Consider the following 19,336-nt stretch of genomic DNA (forward strand, 5'->3'; position numbering starts at 1 on the left):
TTGCCCATGCCTGACAGTCAGAAGCAAGACTTGAATTCAGGTCCTCCTGAGTAGGAGGTGAGCTCTCTCCACTTGGACTCTCATTTAATACTATGTAGGCAAAGGGAAGGAGGAGGGAAGTAATGTGATTTCAAAACAACACTCAAATGAACTCATTTTATAAAGTGATTAACACAGTGCCTGGCCTACAACTGATGATGAATAAGTTTGTTTCCTTAAAAAAGAAGAGGTGTCTGCCACATCAGAGCACAGATCTGGATGTCAGGGAACATTTTGGTCAAGCGAGGCGACAGGTGACGGTGATATTTGCACTGTGTCCCACCCAAGAGAAGAGCCAGCCGGCTGTGGGTGCCGGGCTATCTTGGGCTCAGGAGGGAGGGTCCTGGGGGAATTCCGGCCCTTCCTAAGTGACTTAAACAGAAAGCACCTGCTTCTTGTTTCTCTGGCCGACCAAGGGCCCGGGACCACAGGGAAAAAGGAAAAGAAAGCTAGAGGAACACGTCCTAGAAATGTCAAGCCTTCCAGAAAGGTGGGGGGGGGGGGGGGGGGGGGGGCATGGCCACGGAGTCCTGGGTGTCCGCGGGGTGGAGCAGCGGAGGTGGCAGCGGCCTGGACTTTCCCCCAAGGACCCTCCCTCCTGCACCCCAGACATCCCGGCACCCACAGCCGGCTGGACCTTCTCCTGCCACCTTGGGTCATCCATCATCCATCCGGTCACCTCCCCCCCCCCACTCCAGCAGGGACATTGGCAGGAGTAGGAGGGGGGCAGCCGCAGCAGGGGCAGCGGCGTGAGGGGCAGGGGTGGCCGGCAGCTGTGGCCAGCTGAGCCGCGAGGGCCGGACCGGGGCGGGGCCGGGGCGGAGCTCCGCCGGAATCTTGGGGCTCAGGTCCCTTCGCCGCCCCGCGGCGAGAGGGGGCGGACCGGCGGGTCGGGGTGCGCGGCGCTGGGACCCGAGCAGTAAGGGCGGCTGCCCCGGGGCTCTCCAACCACCCCCCCCCGCACCCCTCTGCCCCGGCGGCAGCAGCCACTGCGAACTCGATCTGGCTGAAGTTCCACCGCCCTTTCCTCCTGCCCCCCCAACTTTCCCTCTCCCCCATACTTCTCCCCTCTCGGGGCTCCCCCTTCTGCCTTTCTCCCGTGGCCTCTTTGCTCAGCCCCCCCTTCTCCTGCCTCTTCCCGGACTCCCTTTCCCCCTCCCCCCACCCCCCAGCCCTTTCCACTTTCCCTAAGAACCCCTGGCTCTTCCTCTCCAGCCGCTTCCTTTCCCATTCTTAATTCTTTCCCTTCATCGGCCGGCACTCTCCAGCATCTTGCCTCGCTCTCTCCTCCCGCTGCCGCTCGCACTCTCTCCTCTCCTGCCCTCTCCTCGGTCACCCCCCCCGGAAGCCCCTCGTCCTACAGCCCCTTTGCCCCTTCCTCTCCCTGGCCATGCTGCGCCCCCTGAAGGCTGCACCCCCAACCGAGGTCTATCCTTCGGAGAAGATCGTGGTCCTCCTGTCGTGCGTCCTCTCCTTCTTGGGCTCCAGCCTCCTCATAGGCACCCACGCCTTGTGGCCGGACCTAAGGAGCCGAGCTCGGCAGCTGCTCCTGTTTTTGTCCCTGGCCGACCTGCTGTCGGCCGCCTCCTATTTCTACGGGGTCCTGCAGGACTTCCAGGCCACCACCTGGGACTGTGTGGTGCAGGGAGCCCTCTCCACCTTCGCCAACACCAGCTCCTTCTTCTGGACCGTCTCTATCGCCGTCTACTTGTACATCACCATCGTCCGCAGCAGCCAGGGCCCCTGGGCTGGGCCTCGGCTCCTCTATTGCTTCCACATCATCAGGTGGGTCAGAGCTCCCATGCACCCCTTCTCTCCTCAGTTGCTTTCTAGGCAGAATCTCGTTTTTTTAAAGTTGTGCTTCAGTGTAAGCTCCTTATGGTCCCTTTTGTTGGAATGCGATTGTAGCTCATAAAAACCTGATGATTAACTGGGGATTGGTGTTAGGGGGGTGTTATCTATCATTTAGAGTTACACATTGCTTTCTTTGAAGTATTTTCTAGGTTGTATTCTGGATGAAAGAGTATACTGGTCTGTTCTTGGTGTGAAAGGAAGGAAGGAAGGAAGGAAGGAAGGAAGGAAGGAAGGAAGGAAGGAAGGAAGGAAGGAAGGAAGGAAGGAAGGAAGGAGGAAAGGAGGGAAGGATGGATAGGACTTTTGTTAAACACCCTTAGCTGTGCCAAGTACTTTTGGACAGAATGAATGGCTAAGGGAGTTAGTTGGCTTGGAAGTCTGTTTTCCCTTGGTGGGAAATCTACAAGCAAAGTCTATAGGTGAGCCCTCTTATAGGATGGAACAGAAGGGATTTCTTTTCACCTAAGATAAATAGACAAGTAGAAGGCACCTCAGAGGCCATCAAGGCCCAGCTCCTCATTTTCCAGAAGAGGCCCCAAAGCTCTGAGAGGTCTTCGACCTCTGACAACTTGTCTTTGGGTCTGTAACGCATGTGGATAAGTAAAGCCACTTAATGAACATGACCAAAGTCAGTTCACTGAGAGGTCAGTAAGGTGACCAACCCTGAATTCATTTACTGTTTTAGGTGGGAAGAGGGAGCAGGATAAGACTCTAGCATTTGGAAGTTAGTGAGTGGTTACCCTCTTAGGGAATTTGTCCACTTTGGCTTTATAGAGGTGGTCCTCCCCTAAAGGAGACCCTGAAAGGAAACTATGTAGGTTTAGTGCTAGAAGAAATGCTAGAAATCATCTAGTAGAGGTCTGTCTAATCCCTGCCTTTTCCAGATGAAGAAACCAAGGTCCATAGAAGTGACACCTAGCACTGATGCTTTTATTACATCTTTGACTTGAGCAGGCTGCTTAATTTCCATGGGTCTTAGTAACTTCTGCTAGAAAATGAAGGGGTAAAAGAGATAATTTCTGACATTCCTTATAGTTATGAATCTATGAAAGTATGATTTTCCCAAGGTTACACACATGCTCAAAGTGGAAAAACTGGGATTTGAACCCAAGTCCCATTTCAAAATAAAGTACTCCTTTGATTTCCTCCTATTTCTTTCTCTCTCTCTCTCTCTCTCTCCCTCCTCTTTCCCTTTCTCTCCTCTTCTCAATCCCTCTCTCTTTTATGTCTTCATCTCTTTCATCTCTCTCCATCTATTCTTCTTTTCTTCCTCTCTCCCCTTCTTCCCTCCCTTCTCTCTGTCTCTCTCTGTCTCTGTCTCTCTCTGTCTCTGTCTCTCTGTCTCTCTCTCCCCTCCATCCCCCCTCCATCCCCCCTTTCTCTTTTGCCAGTGACTCAGTTGAGAGGATTTGTTAGTGCCTGTCACATAGGTGCTGGTTCCTTCCGCCTCTCTCCCAGTCCATCCAACTTTTAGTACTGTAGCCTGTTAACCAGCTAAGGATTTTGGGAAGGTTTGCCTGAAGAGTCCCCAGTAGCAGAGTTGGGAAGTCCACCGTATTTCTTTGATATCTTCCTCTCTATTGCTATTCTGTGTTGCTCATCCCAATCCATTCAGTCTAAGAAATCCATCAACAGCCTGTCAAGGGAAAAGAGAGTTGTTAGCCTGTGTGATCGCAGTTGTTTTCAAGGTTATGGTGGAGTACCCAGAGACTCAACTTTGCTTGGGGTTTGAAGAACAAGACACTTGAGACACTTAGAGCTTTGAGAACTTCTTTGTCTGTAAAATGGGAAAATATTCTTTGAACTGTGGACCTCACACACATCACAAGTCTATTATAGAGAACAATACCTTTATCAGTTTAAACCTCTACTGAAATATGACATGTGAGAAGGGAGTATCAGTCAGGTCATCCAATCCACTGACATTAATTAAGCACCTACTTTGTGCTAGACTTTGGGGACATGAAGACAAAAAAGCAAAACTGATGCACTCCCTGAACTCATAGAGTTTACATTTTCTGAGGGGAGACGTATGAAAGTTTGAGAAAAGTTTTACAGGACAAGGTATTGTCACCTGGGGTGGTAGAATAAGAGAATCAAGGCTCTGGGCTTTGGAGTTAGAAAGACCTAGATTACAATCCATCTAGGGGTATGCTAGAACCAGCTTATACATGGCTGATTTCAATTTGAACTTTTAGACCTTGGAAATCAGCAAAAGTTATAAAGCAGGATTTGTTTATTGTTTTGACCATTTAACAAAGTTATGGAGAAATTGTGTGTTTCTTGAGACACTTAAGAAAGTGTGTCATCCTGACTTTTTTTTTTAGTTTGTGGAGAGCTGGTTGTTAAACATTTACTAGCACACACTTGAATCTATCATTTGACATGTTAGCTTTGTGACTTTGGGTAGGTTACTTGACACTTGACCCTTCAGCAACTCCCCAGGTCTTATACAAATCTGTTTTGCCAAAAGTTTTTGTTTTCATGGAGCCAGTTAACTTTAAGGAGGATATGAATTGAGGGATATAACACTGATCAGAAGAGGAATATCAGGAATGAGATCTGGCTAGATGCCAAACAGCCCTAGTCCCTGGCATCTCATTTCAAAAAAAAGACCTAGAGGAAGTCCTTCACTAGGATGGGACATTCTTCTATGAAGCAACCATAGAATCACACAGGATGTGTAGAGCTTGCAGATTGTACAATGCAAAGAATTCTGGGTTTAGAGTTTGAATCATGACTGAGTTCCTTAGTGTTCATCATAAAATGAGATCTGAATGTGGGTAATTTCTACATTTCTTTCTAGCCCCAATTTGCTAGATAGCTAGTAACATAGACAGCATGTTGGACCTAGAGTCCAGCAAGACCTGCCTCAGATACTTACTATGTGTAATTCTGGACAAGTCACTTAAACTGTTTGCCTCAGGTTCCTTATCTATAAAATGGGAACAATAATAGTGCCTACCTCGCAGAATTATTAGGATAGGAGATGTTTGTAAAGCATTTTGCAAATTCTAAAGTATTATATAAATTCTGACTATTATTAGTATTATCCCCAGTCTGGGGAAATATCTTGGAGTCGATTGGTAGTTAAGTCACCGCTTTGAGAGCAGGAAAGAGGTGAATATCTCTGCTTCTTCGATCTTATCTGTCCTTTATTCCAATCACTAAAGATTACTACCTTTCAGGGACTAGCTTGTTCCACGATATTCATCATTCAACAATTATTTGTTGAAGACGTAGGCATATCTGGCTGAGACAAAAACGAAACATCTCTTGCCCTTTAGGAGTTTACATTGTAATAGGGGAGACAACAAATAACCAGATCATTTCCAAGCATTTTTCAGAATCTATTAAGGGCCAGGCACTATGCTAATAGCTAATTAATAATTTATAATCTCAAGGATTTTATAATCTAATGGAAAAAGGCAACACCCTAAATAAAACTAAGTAGTGAGAAGGTGAGAAATCTGGGGGGGGGGGGTAGGTGGGGGAGGAGCATGGTGGAAAAGCAAGTCTACAAAGAACACTATGGTGGGGGTGAATGAAGAGCTGTTTACCCTGGTCTCCTTTTCTTAAATGAAAGTTTAAGGTTCCACCCTCCAGACAGAGGGGCAGGGGGTCCTGATAGGGAGTGAGTACTGAAGCTAATTGGATCTTGCAGGATGAGATAAAGAGTTCAATAAAGAAGTCCAAAATGAGTGTAGCCAGGTAGAAAATGAGATGTTGGAGATGAGTATGTGAAGAGGAGGGGAGTAATGTAAGGGGAAAAAAGTCTGTAACAGTAGTTTAAAGGACAATGTCTATGAAAGCCTTCAGGATTCTGACCAACAAAGAGAGCAATGAGAATTTCAGAAGACTGATGACCAAAGAGGCTTTCCATATTTTGGCTAAAAGTAATTGTCCAGAAGTATGTTAGAAGACAGACATTTTCTGACTTAACTAATGTGTTCATTTGTTTTGCTTGACTCTTCTTATTTGTTACCAGGGAGAGGACTTCTATTTAGGTTTGGGGGGGAATTTAATGAGTAGTGACAGAAATTTTTTTTTCCAAAAAAACCAAATCAATAAAGGAAGAAAAATTAAAAGAAGAAAAAAAGATCAGGAGATACAAATGGTAATTACTGTCATGTTAAATGATAGTGTAAGTACATACTTTTTCTTCTAGAAAATATCAGAGGTTTTATGGTTTCATGAACTATAAACTTTCTTCTTTCTTTACTGAAATCTTGTTAGATGAAGGTTGTTAAGTTTATAATAAAAATAATTTTAAATAGAAAAATAAGCAAAGTAGGTTGGAATTAGGCTATGAAGGGGTTTATACTCTTAGCAAAGGAAGCTAACCTTCACTCAGCGGGGGTCCTGAAGGTTATAGAGAGAGACTTGGTCATAATTGTGTCTCACAATTCATTTGACAACTGTTCAGAGAACAATGGATTGGACACTAGAAGTAGAGAAACCCATTAGGAGGTCACTGGGATAATACTCAGAAACTCTGTTGGCAGCATCACGTTTAGAATCATGGTTTTTAAAAATTCATGCTTGGATTTCAGCTTAGCTTCCTTCTTTCTCTGTGTTCCAGAGGGACCTCAAGGTTCATCTAATTTTTTTTTCCTTTTCTATATCAATAAACTTCTAAGAAGTGAGGTTAATAGGAAGCTGAAAGGAAGACTAAATGCTTCCTTGGAGTTGTTTTGACAGGAGAGACAACTAGGGTCCTGGTTCAGTCTGCCTGGGATGTTGCAGAGCCCCTAGTTAGGATCACAGACTTTATGTTAGAACAGAACATCCTGCCTTCAAGGTGAAAACAAATCCTTTGGTGGTTGTCTGCTGTGAAGTTTTTTTTTCCTTCCCTTCTTCTCATCACCACAGTTACATGCTCCAAAACAGCTTCCTAGCTCCTAATGATCAGACCTTTTCTATTCCTAACTTGAGTCTCTCTATGAGAGAGGAAAAAGGATTTGATTAAGATATAGCTCCCAGGGTCCCTCCAGTCCAACAGCTGCCCAAGGCCAAAGACATAAGATGACAGTAGCTTGTTAGTTCTCTACTACTCTAAGGTTTCCCAAGCAACACAGGAAAAAACCCTGGGAAGGATTTCCAATACTTTTATTTTCTTTGTATAGATGAAAAAAGTGGAGGTTCCATTGAAAGAACACTGACAATAGAGTCAGAAGTTTGGTTCTTAATGCTCTCCATAACCCAGACCCTTCTTACCTTTCCATTCTTCTTACATCTTACTTCCCTCCACATAGTCCGTGATGTAGTGACACTGGCCTCCTTTGCACAGATCACTTCACATCTGACTCTCCATTTTTTCTCTGCCTAACACTCGTATGTAGAATGTCCTCCTCCCTCATCTCCTTCCTCCTGGCTGCCTTCAAGTTCCAACTAAAGTCCCATCTTCTACAGGAAGCTTTTCCTAAGCCCTCTTAATTCTAGTGCCTTCCCATGTCAATAGCTTCCATTTTTCCTATAGAGTTCATAATTGCTTGCATGTTCTTTTCCTCACTAGGCCATGAACTCCTTGGAGGAGAGACAGCTATCTTTTACCTTAATTTTAATCTCCAGTGCTAAACAGTATCTGGAAATTAATAAATGTTCATTGATTGATTGACTAGGCTGGATGGCTTCTGGAATTCTTTTCAACTCTAAATCGATGTTCCTAAACTTAGGACCTGATATCTATTCATTTTATTTCCCATTTAACCTCCGCCCCCCCCCCCCCCCAGAGAAGGGGAAGGGAAGGGAGAGAATGATCAAATGTAATAATAATTTTAACAGTTATTATTTCATTTGATTAATGGGATCTCTATGCCCTAAGCTTCAGTCAATTCCCTGAAAATCAATGATATAAACATCATTGAACATTTTAAAGTCTGCTATTGCCGGGGAGGAGACTTTCTTTTCTCTTTTGTATCCTCATGCCCAGACTGGGTTGGGCTCTTACCCAGAGAGTCTCTAACCTGGTTATTGTTATATATATCACAACTGACTCATGTACAAAAAAGTAGGTGTGAGAAGAGGGCCCCACCTTTGAAAGTCATTACCCTCTTTATCCTCCTTGCCACCCAATTTAATTCTCAAAACTAAACCTCCCAATTCTTTTAATTTCTAGAAAAGTAAAATTGGTGGGACTTTCAGATGGTAATAGTTATAATAACAAGATTGTTTCTAGCTTTAGGCCATGGAATATTATAATAATAATAATAGTCATTTTCTAGCATTTTAAAGTTTGCAAATTCCTTTAATACATTATCTCATTTGTTGAACAATGCTAGGAGTGAGGGCAGAGACCACCATCCTCATTTTATAGTTGAGGGAACTAGATAAATGACTTCTTTTAAAGACACTCAAATAATGTAACAGGAGCCCTCCGTGCTGCTTCTCATCATTGTCATTAGTTGCAAACCTTTTATTAAGTACCAACTCTGTTTTGAATGCTGTGTTAGCTAGGTATTAGAAACAGAGAGAAGAGTGTGGCCTGATTTCAGACTTCAAAGAGTTTATGATTTTATTTAGGTGACTCAATATTGAGTCTATTGGAGTCACCTGTAGGTTTTTTCAGGCCTTGTTCTGGGAGCTGGGGGCACAGATATCCAATCCCTGACTTCAAGGAGATTATAGACTATGGAGTACTAGAAAAGTGACTTTTCTTCTAGCTTTCCTTCCTCCTGCCTTTTTTTTTTTTTTTTTTGCTTTTGATGGACTTGGGGAAAAAGTCATTAAAATACCTGACTCACCAGAAAGAAGGGGGTGGGAAGAAATAACTATGGGTCAGTGGTGTCACCAAGGGTACCATTAAATACACTATTCATTTTAAGATTAAGGTAACCAGGGAGATCAATGCAGGAGATTTGTTTCTTATTCTTTGGAAGGCCCAACTTGGCCATTGGAACAAAGTACAGATTAAAAAAAACACACAACTCTTATTTCTCCTCAGTGGGGACTCTCGAGGAATTTTTCCTGTTAAGGAAAATCTGTCAGAGGGATAAAAAAGAGGAGAGAGGAGGGAGAATACTCCACTGAACTTCCCTTTTCCAACTATGAGAGATAAGAGTATTATCCAGCATGTCTGTTCAATATGATTTGGGACACACACACAGAGAAACCTACCATGCAGTTACACATTGAATCATTGAATGACCTCTGCTTTAGACTGAGTACAGTTGGAAAAATTTAGGTCCCCAGCTCTTTGTCAGCCCTTGGAACTTGGATTAATTTGTCTGACTTGGAAAAAAGCACTAGTGAATAAAAGGAAAAACCTGCTTGACAGGTTCCCTTTCTTAATGACTTAGAACCTCCCATATTCAGCAGGTTAGTAAGGGCTACTCCCCAAATCTTTTCTATAAAAGTGATAATTTAATAATAGCTATTTCCACAATGGCTTCAACTTACAAAGTACTTTCTGGGATGGAATCTCACAACTACCCAGGATGAATCAAGTGAGAACTACCAGAGAGGTAGTGACTTGCCCAAGGTCACACAGTCAACATGGAAGTCAAGTGTGCTTTACCTCATTTTACAAATGAAGAAACTGAGACCCAGAAAGGTGGTGACTTTCAAATTTTCAAAGATAATAAGTAAGAGTTGAAGTTTGGACTTGGATCCTGTGACCCTGAATTTGGAATTCTTTCCTTTGCATCCCACTTGTCCTGAGTCATAAAAGAGGAGTGTAGACCATTAAAGTCCCCTTAGTTGTCAGTGTTTTGAGGACAGGCACTATTTTTTGCCTCTTTTTATATCCCCAGCGCTTAGCACAGTTCTGGCTAGACAGTAGGTGCTTCATAAAAGTTTATCAACTGAATGAATAGTTGGCCAGGTAGCCTTTGAAAGCCCTTCCAACTCCAACTCTGCCATCTTGCTTTTATTCCAGATAGATGAAAATCAATCTTTTTCAAATCTCTCTCAGGAAGAAGGTTCCCCCTGTTTCCCTTGGGCCCCCATTTAATGGTTTAGCAATACTTCCTTTCAGCAAAGTCTGACTTGACTACCTTTTGCTTTAGGTAAGTAGGCTCACCTGCTCTTATTCCATCCAGTGCTCAGTGTGGAAGGTAGAAGGTGAGTTCCAAATGTATCATCTCAAAGAGTGATTTGTCATATGGTCATTCAGTCCATCCAGCCATGTCCTGTTTTTCTGGACCCCATTTGGGGTTTTTTGGGGGCAGAGATCCTGGAGCTTTCCATTTCCTTCTCCAGTTCATTTTATAGATGAGGAAACTGAGGCATGCAGGGTGCCCAGGTCACACAGCTTGAATTCCTGAAGATGAGTCTATAGTACCATCTAGCTGCCCATCAAAGGGTGATAAGATAAGCAATTTAGAAAAGGCTGTTTTCTCTGAGGGTTATATGAGAATATTCCCAAAATTGACAGGAAATAAATATAGTTTAAACAGGAAGTTTTATTCTCTACTTATAGGTGGAGGCCATTAAAGATAGTGGCCACCAGAAATAAGGGAGACTGGCATATTTATCTAATATATACATATATATATATATATATATATATATATATACACACACATTCTAGCATGATTGTTCTTTGTTCTCAAAGAAAAACAAAATGAATATTAAATATATATAGCAAATACACACATACTTCTAGTACAAGAAATATACTATATATATGTGCAGATATGTGTGTAGGTATATCTATTTTTAAAATATATATATTTAATCCCCCTCATCCATTGTACACAAAGCAACATGACACACTGCTGGCCTTTAAGTGAGGAGAACTGCATTGAAAACCCCTATCAAATTTGCTTCATTCAAGAATTATTTTAAATGTTTATTATCAATTATTATATATCAATACCTTATCAATATATTGATATAGAAATATAAAATATCAAACAGGATATTATAAATCAAAAATAAATGCCATCTATTTGGGATAATAATAGGATGGCAGAGCTGTAGATGGAAAGACTCTCAGAGGCCATCTGGTCATTATTCACTCAGTCGATTAACATTTATGAAGTATCTACTATCTGCCCACCACTGTGCTAAGCTCTGGGGATACAAAAAAGAGGCAAAACACAGTGCCTGTCCTTAAGATACTGATATTGATATTAATGTTGATATTGGCATTATATTTTGCATATATCAGTATAGATAGTATATATTGCATAGATATTGTATATTACATATATTATACATTGCATATATATTTTTATATATTGAATATATATGTGCAAAGTTCTGGCTTGTTATAAGGAAAGCATTTGACAAACAGAAATGAGTATGGGTAATATTGGACTATTATTTATTATCGTGGTTAACTTCTGGTTTAAGAAATGTTTGTAAGGACAAAGCTACTTCTTGGAGAGCATGGTATTATTATGAGAGTGTTAGGCTTGGAATGAATGTTTAGGTTTGGATCAACCTAAACCATTTCAATTTTTTTGTTGTTGGATTTTTGCGAGGCAATGGAGTTAAGTGACTTGCCCAAGGTCACATAGCTAAGTAAATATTGTGTCTGTGACCAGATTTGAGCTCAGGTCCTCCTGACTCCAGTGCCAGTGCTCTATCCACTATACTACCTTGTTACCCTACCATTTAACTTTTTTATAAATCAGACAATACTCTAGGAATTCCATAAAGTTATTTGCCAAAAGCCGGATTATCTTCAAGGATCCAATTAACTGTAGGGAGTGTGAACCCCCAAAGTGTAAAAATTTTAAAAATATAGGGTTAAAACAAAATTGACAGAAAATATAGTTTAAACAGGAAGTTTTATTCTCTGAGATTTACCACCTACTTATAGGTGGAGGCCATTAAAGATAATGACCATCCAGAAATGAGGGAGACTGGCATATTTATCTAAAAACAAAGAATGGGGAAAATCATTAACCTCCTTGGTGGCCTGACCATGAAGGTTTCACAATATTCAGTTACCCAGTTCTTCCTCAAAGCCTACCATCCTTATTACAAAACTCTCTGATTGTTATCTCTTCTTGAACTCTAAGCATCAGGAGGGAAGGACAAGTCTTTCAGCATCCTGATCTTTGTCTTCCTTAGTTTGTAATTAACATAAGGGAGGATAATCATTGACTTTTTACCTACTGGTAAAGGTAACCATAAGGGGGAATAAATCAAAAGAAAACAACCTTTTTTTTTAAACCAGGAGAATAGTTTAGGAAAAAAAACTATCATTATCTATTATTACATTTCAACAGCAGGATCTGTTTGTCGGAGTTACCCTGGATCAGAAAAGGAGGTGGATGGGTCAGGTGACCAAGAATGAGGGCCAACATGTAAACATGGAAGTATTCCCCAAGCACCACCCAAATGAAAGGAAGGACTCCATTGTGATTGAGTAGCTGCTCTAGCTCCCCTCCTGAGAACAGGATGGACAAGAATCAGACAGGGATGTAGGGCTGCTTCCACAGCTGTGAAACATCCCAGATGACATCCCACTTCTTTGGTATATTCTCATCTCTGTCCCAGCAGAACCAGGACCTTTGTAGGTCTATGGCCAAGAAAGATGACAGTGCTCGTTAACCATTTCCCACTGGAGGAAGTGTTTAACTCAGAATGATTACCATCCCAGAGTTAGGGTTCTTTTCTTTGTAATCTGCTTCCCACAGGGCCAGATTGAAAGAGTAGAGGAAAATAAAAAGTCTCCTCATCAGCAAAATGTGAGTTAACACTTAAAAAAAAGCAAATATTAGCACACACAGAAACATACTCTCCTAGTGTCCCCAAAATAAATTGTTCCTCTGTTTGAACTGTTCAATGGGGAGCAAGGTTCAAGTGTATTCATTTGAGAGCAGGCTTTATAGCTGGTATCTGGAGCGCAGCTTTGCTGTTTGTCATTTACTGGTGATGTTGCAAGGGATCAACTGGCACTGGTATTGTGTTTCTTTCAGTGGCTGAGATAGAATTGAGTTAATAGCTTGCTTAGCCCTGTCCTATTGGGTTTTTGTCCTTGTTGGCTTCTGAGGTCCTTGCCAACTCTAAGATTCTCTGACTCTGAACAATTTGGCTACAAAACTAGCATTCGAAAAAATTCCACAAACTCATTGGTGCCTTATATCATTTCTAAATATACCACTTGCCCCAAATGAAAGTCTTCGTTCTCAAAAAACAGTAAGGTAAAAATAAATGTCATATTGAATTCTACTGGACCTCTCTGCTGAGGGGTCCTCTGGAACCATTGTTGTTTTTTCAGTTACTTATAGTTTAGTTTTCTATGTGTGATCTATTCATTTCCACTGTGTCTCTGGTTCTGCTTAATCTATTCTTCTTTTTTTTCTTTTTTTTGGTTTTTGCAAGGCACTGGGGTTAAGTGGCTTGCCCAAGGCCACACAGCTAGGTAATTATTGTCTGAGGTCTGATTTGAACTCAGGTACTCCTGACTCCAGGGCCAGTGCTCTATCTACTGCACCACCCAGCCGCCTCTTCTTTTCTTCTTAATAAGTTTTTGCATAATTCTCTGATTTCCTCATGTACTATTTCTTCCTAAACAGAGACTTTCCATTCACATTCAATATAATAGGGCGCTTTTAATTCAACCATTTCCTAAAACTTTGTTTTCCAGATCTTTAGACCCATATTATTTGATGATGAGGATGGGACAAAATTAAAAGTTGAGCCAACATCTTGGGACCTTCAGGATCACTGAGGCTAGCATGGCCAGTTTCTAAATATGAAAACTGAGGCCCAGAGATAGGAAGTCTGGAAAGAGTGCCAGAGGTCCCCAGAAATCTGGGTTTGAATCCTGCTTCTAATTCTTACTAACTGACCACAGACTAGATAGATTAAAAGCTGGAAGAGACCTTAGAGGTCACATAGTCTAACTTTCCACCTTTTACAGCTGAGGAAACTGAGGCCTAGAGAAGTGATTAGCTAGTTAGAGGCAGAGGGATTTGAAGACTCAGATCTTATAACTGCAAGTTGTGCATGCTGCCTTTTACATCTTGGGTCCTTTGTTTTCTCATTAACTGGTCCAATTTGTGTTGGGCTGTGGGAGAAGAATCCTAAAACCTTCAGAGAAAAGTGTCCCAACCAATAGGTCTGGCTCTGCTGGTATATCTGATCTGTCAGGCCTCTAATTTTCTCATTCACCGCTCATTTCTAAAGTGTCATTGTGAGAAAGCTCCTTGGTCTGATGGTGAGTGGTGAAAATGAAGATGAGCATTCACTCTCTGCTGTGATCTGGGAAATTTAGAGTCAATGATATTCTTGAAGCCTTTTAGGATCTGTGAGGATGTTTGGTGGTTGTCCATACATATGTCGTTAGAATCCGTATTGGAACAATCTCTGTGTCAGAGAGGGGAAGGACCCAATTAATACTTCAACTTCCAGGGGCAGCTAGGTGGATAGAGCACTGGCCCTGGAGTCAGGAGGACCTGAGTTCAAAGTTGACCTCAAAGACTTAATAAATGCCTAGCTGTGAGACCTTGGGCAAGTCACTTAACCCCAGTGCCTTGCAAAAACTAAAACAAACAAAAACAAACAAAAAACTTCAGCTTCCATCAGAGGCAGGATTTTAACCCAGCTCTTCTAGAATCTAAATCCAACAGGGTTTCTCAGATAAGACAGCAGTTATTATGGAGAGGTAGCCCCCTACCTCATCATTCGTTAGACTACATGACCTCTAAGTTTTCTTCCAACTTTTAACCTGTCTAGTCCATAGTCACATAGTTAGTAAAGAGCTCAAGACTGGGAGTTTAAAAAGTCTGAGTTTGAATCCAGACTCTGTCCATGAGACCTTGGGTGAGTCACTATGCCATTCTACTCCTTTGTAAAACGGGGACAAAAATACTACTAGACCCTTAAGACTTATAAAGTCATGGTCTTCTTTTTCCTCCTCTTCCTCTTCCTTGTCCTCTTTGTTCTTAAAGTTTCTCAAATACCTCTGGGCATTTTATCTTTCCATAATTTTGCCACAGGCTCAGGGAGAAGGGAAGACCAGGGGTTTACCCAGCATGCTGGGGGGTTAACTTCCCTTTCTGTTCAATTCCTTGTTGTCTCCACTTCATAGTTTTCATTCATAAAATAGTGAACCATAGATTTAGAGCTGGAAGTGACCTTAGCTGCCTCCTTATCCAACCCCCTCATTTTACAGATGAGGAAACTGAGAAATGCAGTCAACAGCATCATGGAGCAAAATCTGGAAGGACTCTTCCTGGTCCAACCCCCCTCATCTTCCAGATGGGAATCACTCAGGCCATGCAAGGAGTAGAGTGGCGTGGCTGGCCCAGAAGTGCATGGTTAGTAAGGATTTTCCTCTGCTAAGTTCCTTGCACCCTCCCTTTGTAAATCCCTGTTTGTAAATGTGTTTCAGTTTGCTCACATCCTTTCCATACCTCTCCATTGCCCTTTGGGTGATCCCAAGGTCTTCCTTCTTTAGAGATTGCTGGGTTCCATACCCGGAAAGAACACTGCTGATGAAAGAGAGATGAGCCTTTACTTCATTGTTGATAGTTTCCCAGAGGCAATCTAACTCATATCCTCCCTCCTGCCCCCTCCTCATTCTTGGTCCAACTCAGCCCATTTTCAGTGTCTGTCCAAGATATGTGCACAGTCAGGCTCTGTAGCTTGTCTTTCTGCCTTCGGGGAAATTAATTTAAAAAAAAAATTTCTTGCCAGGAAGGTTGGAGAGTCCTGCTGAGGCAGGTTGGAGGTGGGATGGAGGGGGGAGGGAGTCTTAGATAGCTTGAGAAAAAGTGAGCTGTGAATTCTGGGGATCCTAGATCTAGGGCTGGAAGGGACCTGAGAGACGGTTTAGTCCAATGACCTCATTTTTATAGAAAAGGAAACTGAGGCCCAGGAGTGAAGTACCTTTCCAAGGGTCAAGGCATTCTGGTCATAAAACGAAAAAGCCCAGTGAGGGCAACTAATTTACACCCTCCATTCCCTACCTATCATTGGACATTGGAGGAAACTGGGTGAGTTTAGAGGTGATTTGTCCAAAGTCACACAGTTATAAGTAGCAGAGATAAGATGGGAAGAAGAATGCCCCCTGACCTTAAAATTTCCCTGAAGTGAGCACAAAGGCGGAGGGGTCTGCCAACCAGCCCCATGATGCTGCTGCTGCCTCTATAGGAGGCAAGCCCGGAGTATGGACCCTCCCTAATGAGGCAGAGACTTGTGAGGTGTCCATGACGTTTTAGAAGCAGGGTAGACCCAAGCTGTGAGATTTAATTTCACCAGCAAGCACTAAATTCTTTCACTGTTTTAAAGAGGGGGTTGTTTGTCCAAGGACAAGCTGACTGAAATGCCAAGCTGGCTCTTGGCTGTGATGGCTTAGGGAGAACTACAGGTCCCCATTAAACCTCTAGGGCGGGGAGGGGAGGAACCTTTTTTCCACCAAGGGCCATTTGGATATTATATCATCACCTGTGGGTCATACAAAATTATCAAATTAAAAATCAGCCTGTTTTATTTGGTCAAACAATTAATTCACCCCCCCTTAAAAACTCCTAGATTTATTAAATTTCAAGTCCTGTGGATGGTTGGCATCGCAGCCCCAGATAAGTGATTGCCCTGCTCTAGAAATGGTAACGACTTCAGCAGGCTCTCTTCCAGTCCTCTGACTGCTGAATCCAAAGCCCAGGAGTGACCCGATCACTCCCCTCCACCAGGAGTTTTAGGGCTCCCAGTTGTATCTGAGAGGAGATCCACACTCCTCTGTTTGGCATTTCAGGCCTTTGACAACCTGCTCCAACTTGCCCTTCCAGAATTACTCCACCCTTCTATCACCCTTCTCTGTTCTCTCTGTTCTAGCCACACCAAGTTCTTCACCTCTTCTCTAAATAAGACATCCATGTGGGCCTCCAGGCATCTCTCCAAGCTGCTTCTGATGCCTAGGATTCACTCCCTCCCCACCTCCACCCCTTATGACTTCAAGGTTAAGGAGGTCTTTGGGTCAGCTAAGTGGTGCAACAGTTAAGAGCGCCCTGCCTGAAGTCAGGAAGATCTGAGATCAGATCTGGCTTCAAACATCTGCTAGCTTTGTGAACATAGGCAAGTCGCTTAATCTTGTTTGCCTCAGTTTCCTCATCTATAAAATGAGCTGGAAAAGAAAGTGGAGAAGGAAAACTACCCTAGTATCTCTGCCAAGAAAATCCCAAATTGGATCTTGGAGATCAGAAATGACAAATGACTGGGTAACAATGAAGAGGCTGTTCTTGATTCCCCCCCCCCAATCAGTGTCTCCCCCTGAAAAATTATTTCATCTCATACTTATACTTCTTGGTGGTTTTTGATTTGCTTATCTCTGTTCATACTTTCTTATCTGTGCTGATCTACCTACTTCTTAAGTTCAAACTTAATTATTTTTTCCAATTGACATCTTATTTTATTTTTCCAATTACATGTTCTGAAAGTTTTTCAACATTCGTCCACATGCACATGCATATTTTAAGTTACATAATTTCCTTCCACCCTCCCTTCCCACCCACCCCCTACTCAGTGGCTAACAGTCAGGTGAATTTAAGAAATGCTTTTTGATCAAAGTTGTTTCCTCTACCTTCACCCACAGTGGACTGGAAGCAACTTGAACACAGGGTTCTTTTGTTTTCTCTTGGTCTTGCTTCTCCCCATCTCTTAAATGGAAATAACAGCACAAAGCTTTAGTGAGGCTCAAATGAGATCATGAGAATAAAATACTTTTTAAAACTGAAAATGCCATGTTGTTGAGTTATTACATCTAACTCTTTTAGATCCCATTTGGGGTTTTCTTGGCAAAGAAAATGGAGTAGTTTGGCATTTTTTTTTTCTCTAGCTCATTTTATAGATGAGGAAATGAGGCAAACAGGGTAAAATGATTTGCTCAGGGTCATACAGCTAGTAAGATTCTGACACCTAATTTGTATTGAGGTCCTCCTAACTCCAGGGATGTCACTCTATCCACTGTACCACCTAGCTGCCTTCAATGAGCCATATAATTATTACCTTATTAGTACAATTATGATTTTGTCTTTATAATCTCAGCACCTAGTAGGCAATTATGAAATTATATGACCACTTGTTGGCAATCTAAAGAGAGAAGAAAGGAAAGGAGGATGAGAAGGAAGGAAAGAAAGGAAGAAAATGAAGGAAGGAAAGAAGGAAGGAGAGGAAAAAAGAAATGAAAGAAATGAAAGAAAGAAAAAGGAAGAAAAAAGAAAGGAAGAAAGGAAGGAATGAAAGAGAAAGGAAGGAAGGAAGAAAAGAAAGGAAGGAATGAAAGAAAAGGAAACAAGAAAAGAAGGAAGGAAAGAAAAAGGAAATAAGAAAAGAAGGAAGGAAGGAAGAAAAGAGGAAAGGAAGAAAAGAAAAAAGAAAGGAACAATTGAAAGAAAAAGGAAGCAAAATAAGAAAGGAAGGAAAGAAAGAAAAAAGGAAGAAAAGCAAGAAAAAAGGAAGTAAAGAGAAAGGGAATAAAGGAAAGGAAGAAAAGGAAGGAAGAAAAGAAGAAAATGGATTATTAAACGCCTACTATATATCACTACACTACATACTTTACAAATATTATCTCATTTGATTCTCATCACAACCTGGGGGGGGGGTGCAGATTGTCCCCATTTTGCAGATGAGGAAATGAGAGAATAAATCAGCCCCTTGCTCAGAGTCTCACAGTTGGCCAGTGTAGGTGATCTGATCTGATTCCAGACTTGCCTCTAAAATGAGATTTCTTTCATGTTGCATGTCTCTTGCACATCTAGAGTTGGGAGTGTGTGATTTCCCTTATTAGAGTATAAGCTCCCTGTGGGCAGGTATTCTGTTTTTCCTGTCTCTGAAGCCCTCTTTCTCAGTGAAGTACCTAAATGGCACATTTATTTTTTAGCCAATGTTTGTTGACTGATTCCCAAAGTCAACCCTGCAGCTGGTCTGTCATGCTAAGCTGTCTCTACCAACTCTCTTTGTCCCTTGTCCCTCCTCCATGTGCCTTTTCCACAAGCTCTTAGAAAACTGGCTCCTCTAATTCATCATTGACTTTTGAAATTGTAGGATTTTTAATGAGGAGGCATAATGGGTAGAAAGCCCTGGAACTGGAATCAGAAACACTTGAGTTCAAATTCAGCTTCCAACACTTGAACACTGAACAGTTCATTTAAGGTACTTGTGCCCCAGTTTCCTAATCTGTAAAATGGGGACAATAACACTATAGGTTGCTGGGAAGTTAAAATAAGATAATATTTATAAAAAATTGCAAAAATATTTGTAAGCTTCAATATGTTATAAAAATGCCACTGGTTATTATTATTATTATTAAGCTGTATTAAGTTTGAGGGTAAAGGTTTTACTTTTGTCTCTAGACTTGATTCTTTTTTTTAATAAAAGTCATACGAAGACCAATGTGACCTAATATTTCCTCTTTTGGCAAAAAAAACAAAATAAAACCAATAAAAACTTGCTGTTTCTGGATCTGAAGCTAGGACTGTGTGACCTCCTCCCATGGGATGGGGGAGTGGAATCACCCCCCCACCCCCCCCCCCATACACACACA

At 42.0% G+C, this 19,336-nt stretch overlaps 1 protein-coding gene across 1 annotated transcript in view; it reads left to right on the forward strand.

Moving 5' to 3' along the window:
• Positions 1-1,061: 1,061 nt before the first annotated feature.
• Positions 1,062-19,336, forward strand: part of GPR157 (G protein-coupled receptor 157) — a 41,652-nt gene continuing 23,377 nt past the window's right edge. The window contains exon 1 of the mRNA XM_074218528.1: positions 1,062-1,824. Within this exon, the coding sequence (XP_074074629.1) occupies positions 1,430-1,824 (395 nt within the window). The 5' untranslated portion in view covers positions 1,062-1,429. The remainder of the gene's footprint in view (positions 1,825-19,336) is intronic.

The sequence above is a fragment of the Macrotis lagotis genome, chromosome 1 (assembly GCF_037893015.1).
Source record: "Macrotis lagotis isolate mMagLag1 chromosome 1, bilby.v1.9.chrom.fasta, whole genome shotgun sequence".
NCBI classification, from domain to species: Eukaryota; Metazoa; Chordata; class Mammalia; order Peramelemorphia; family Peramelidae; genus Macrotis; species Macrotis lagotis.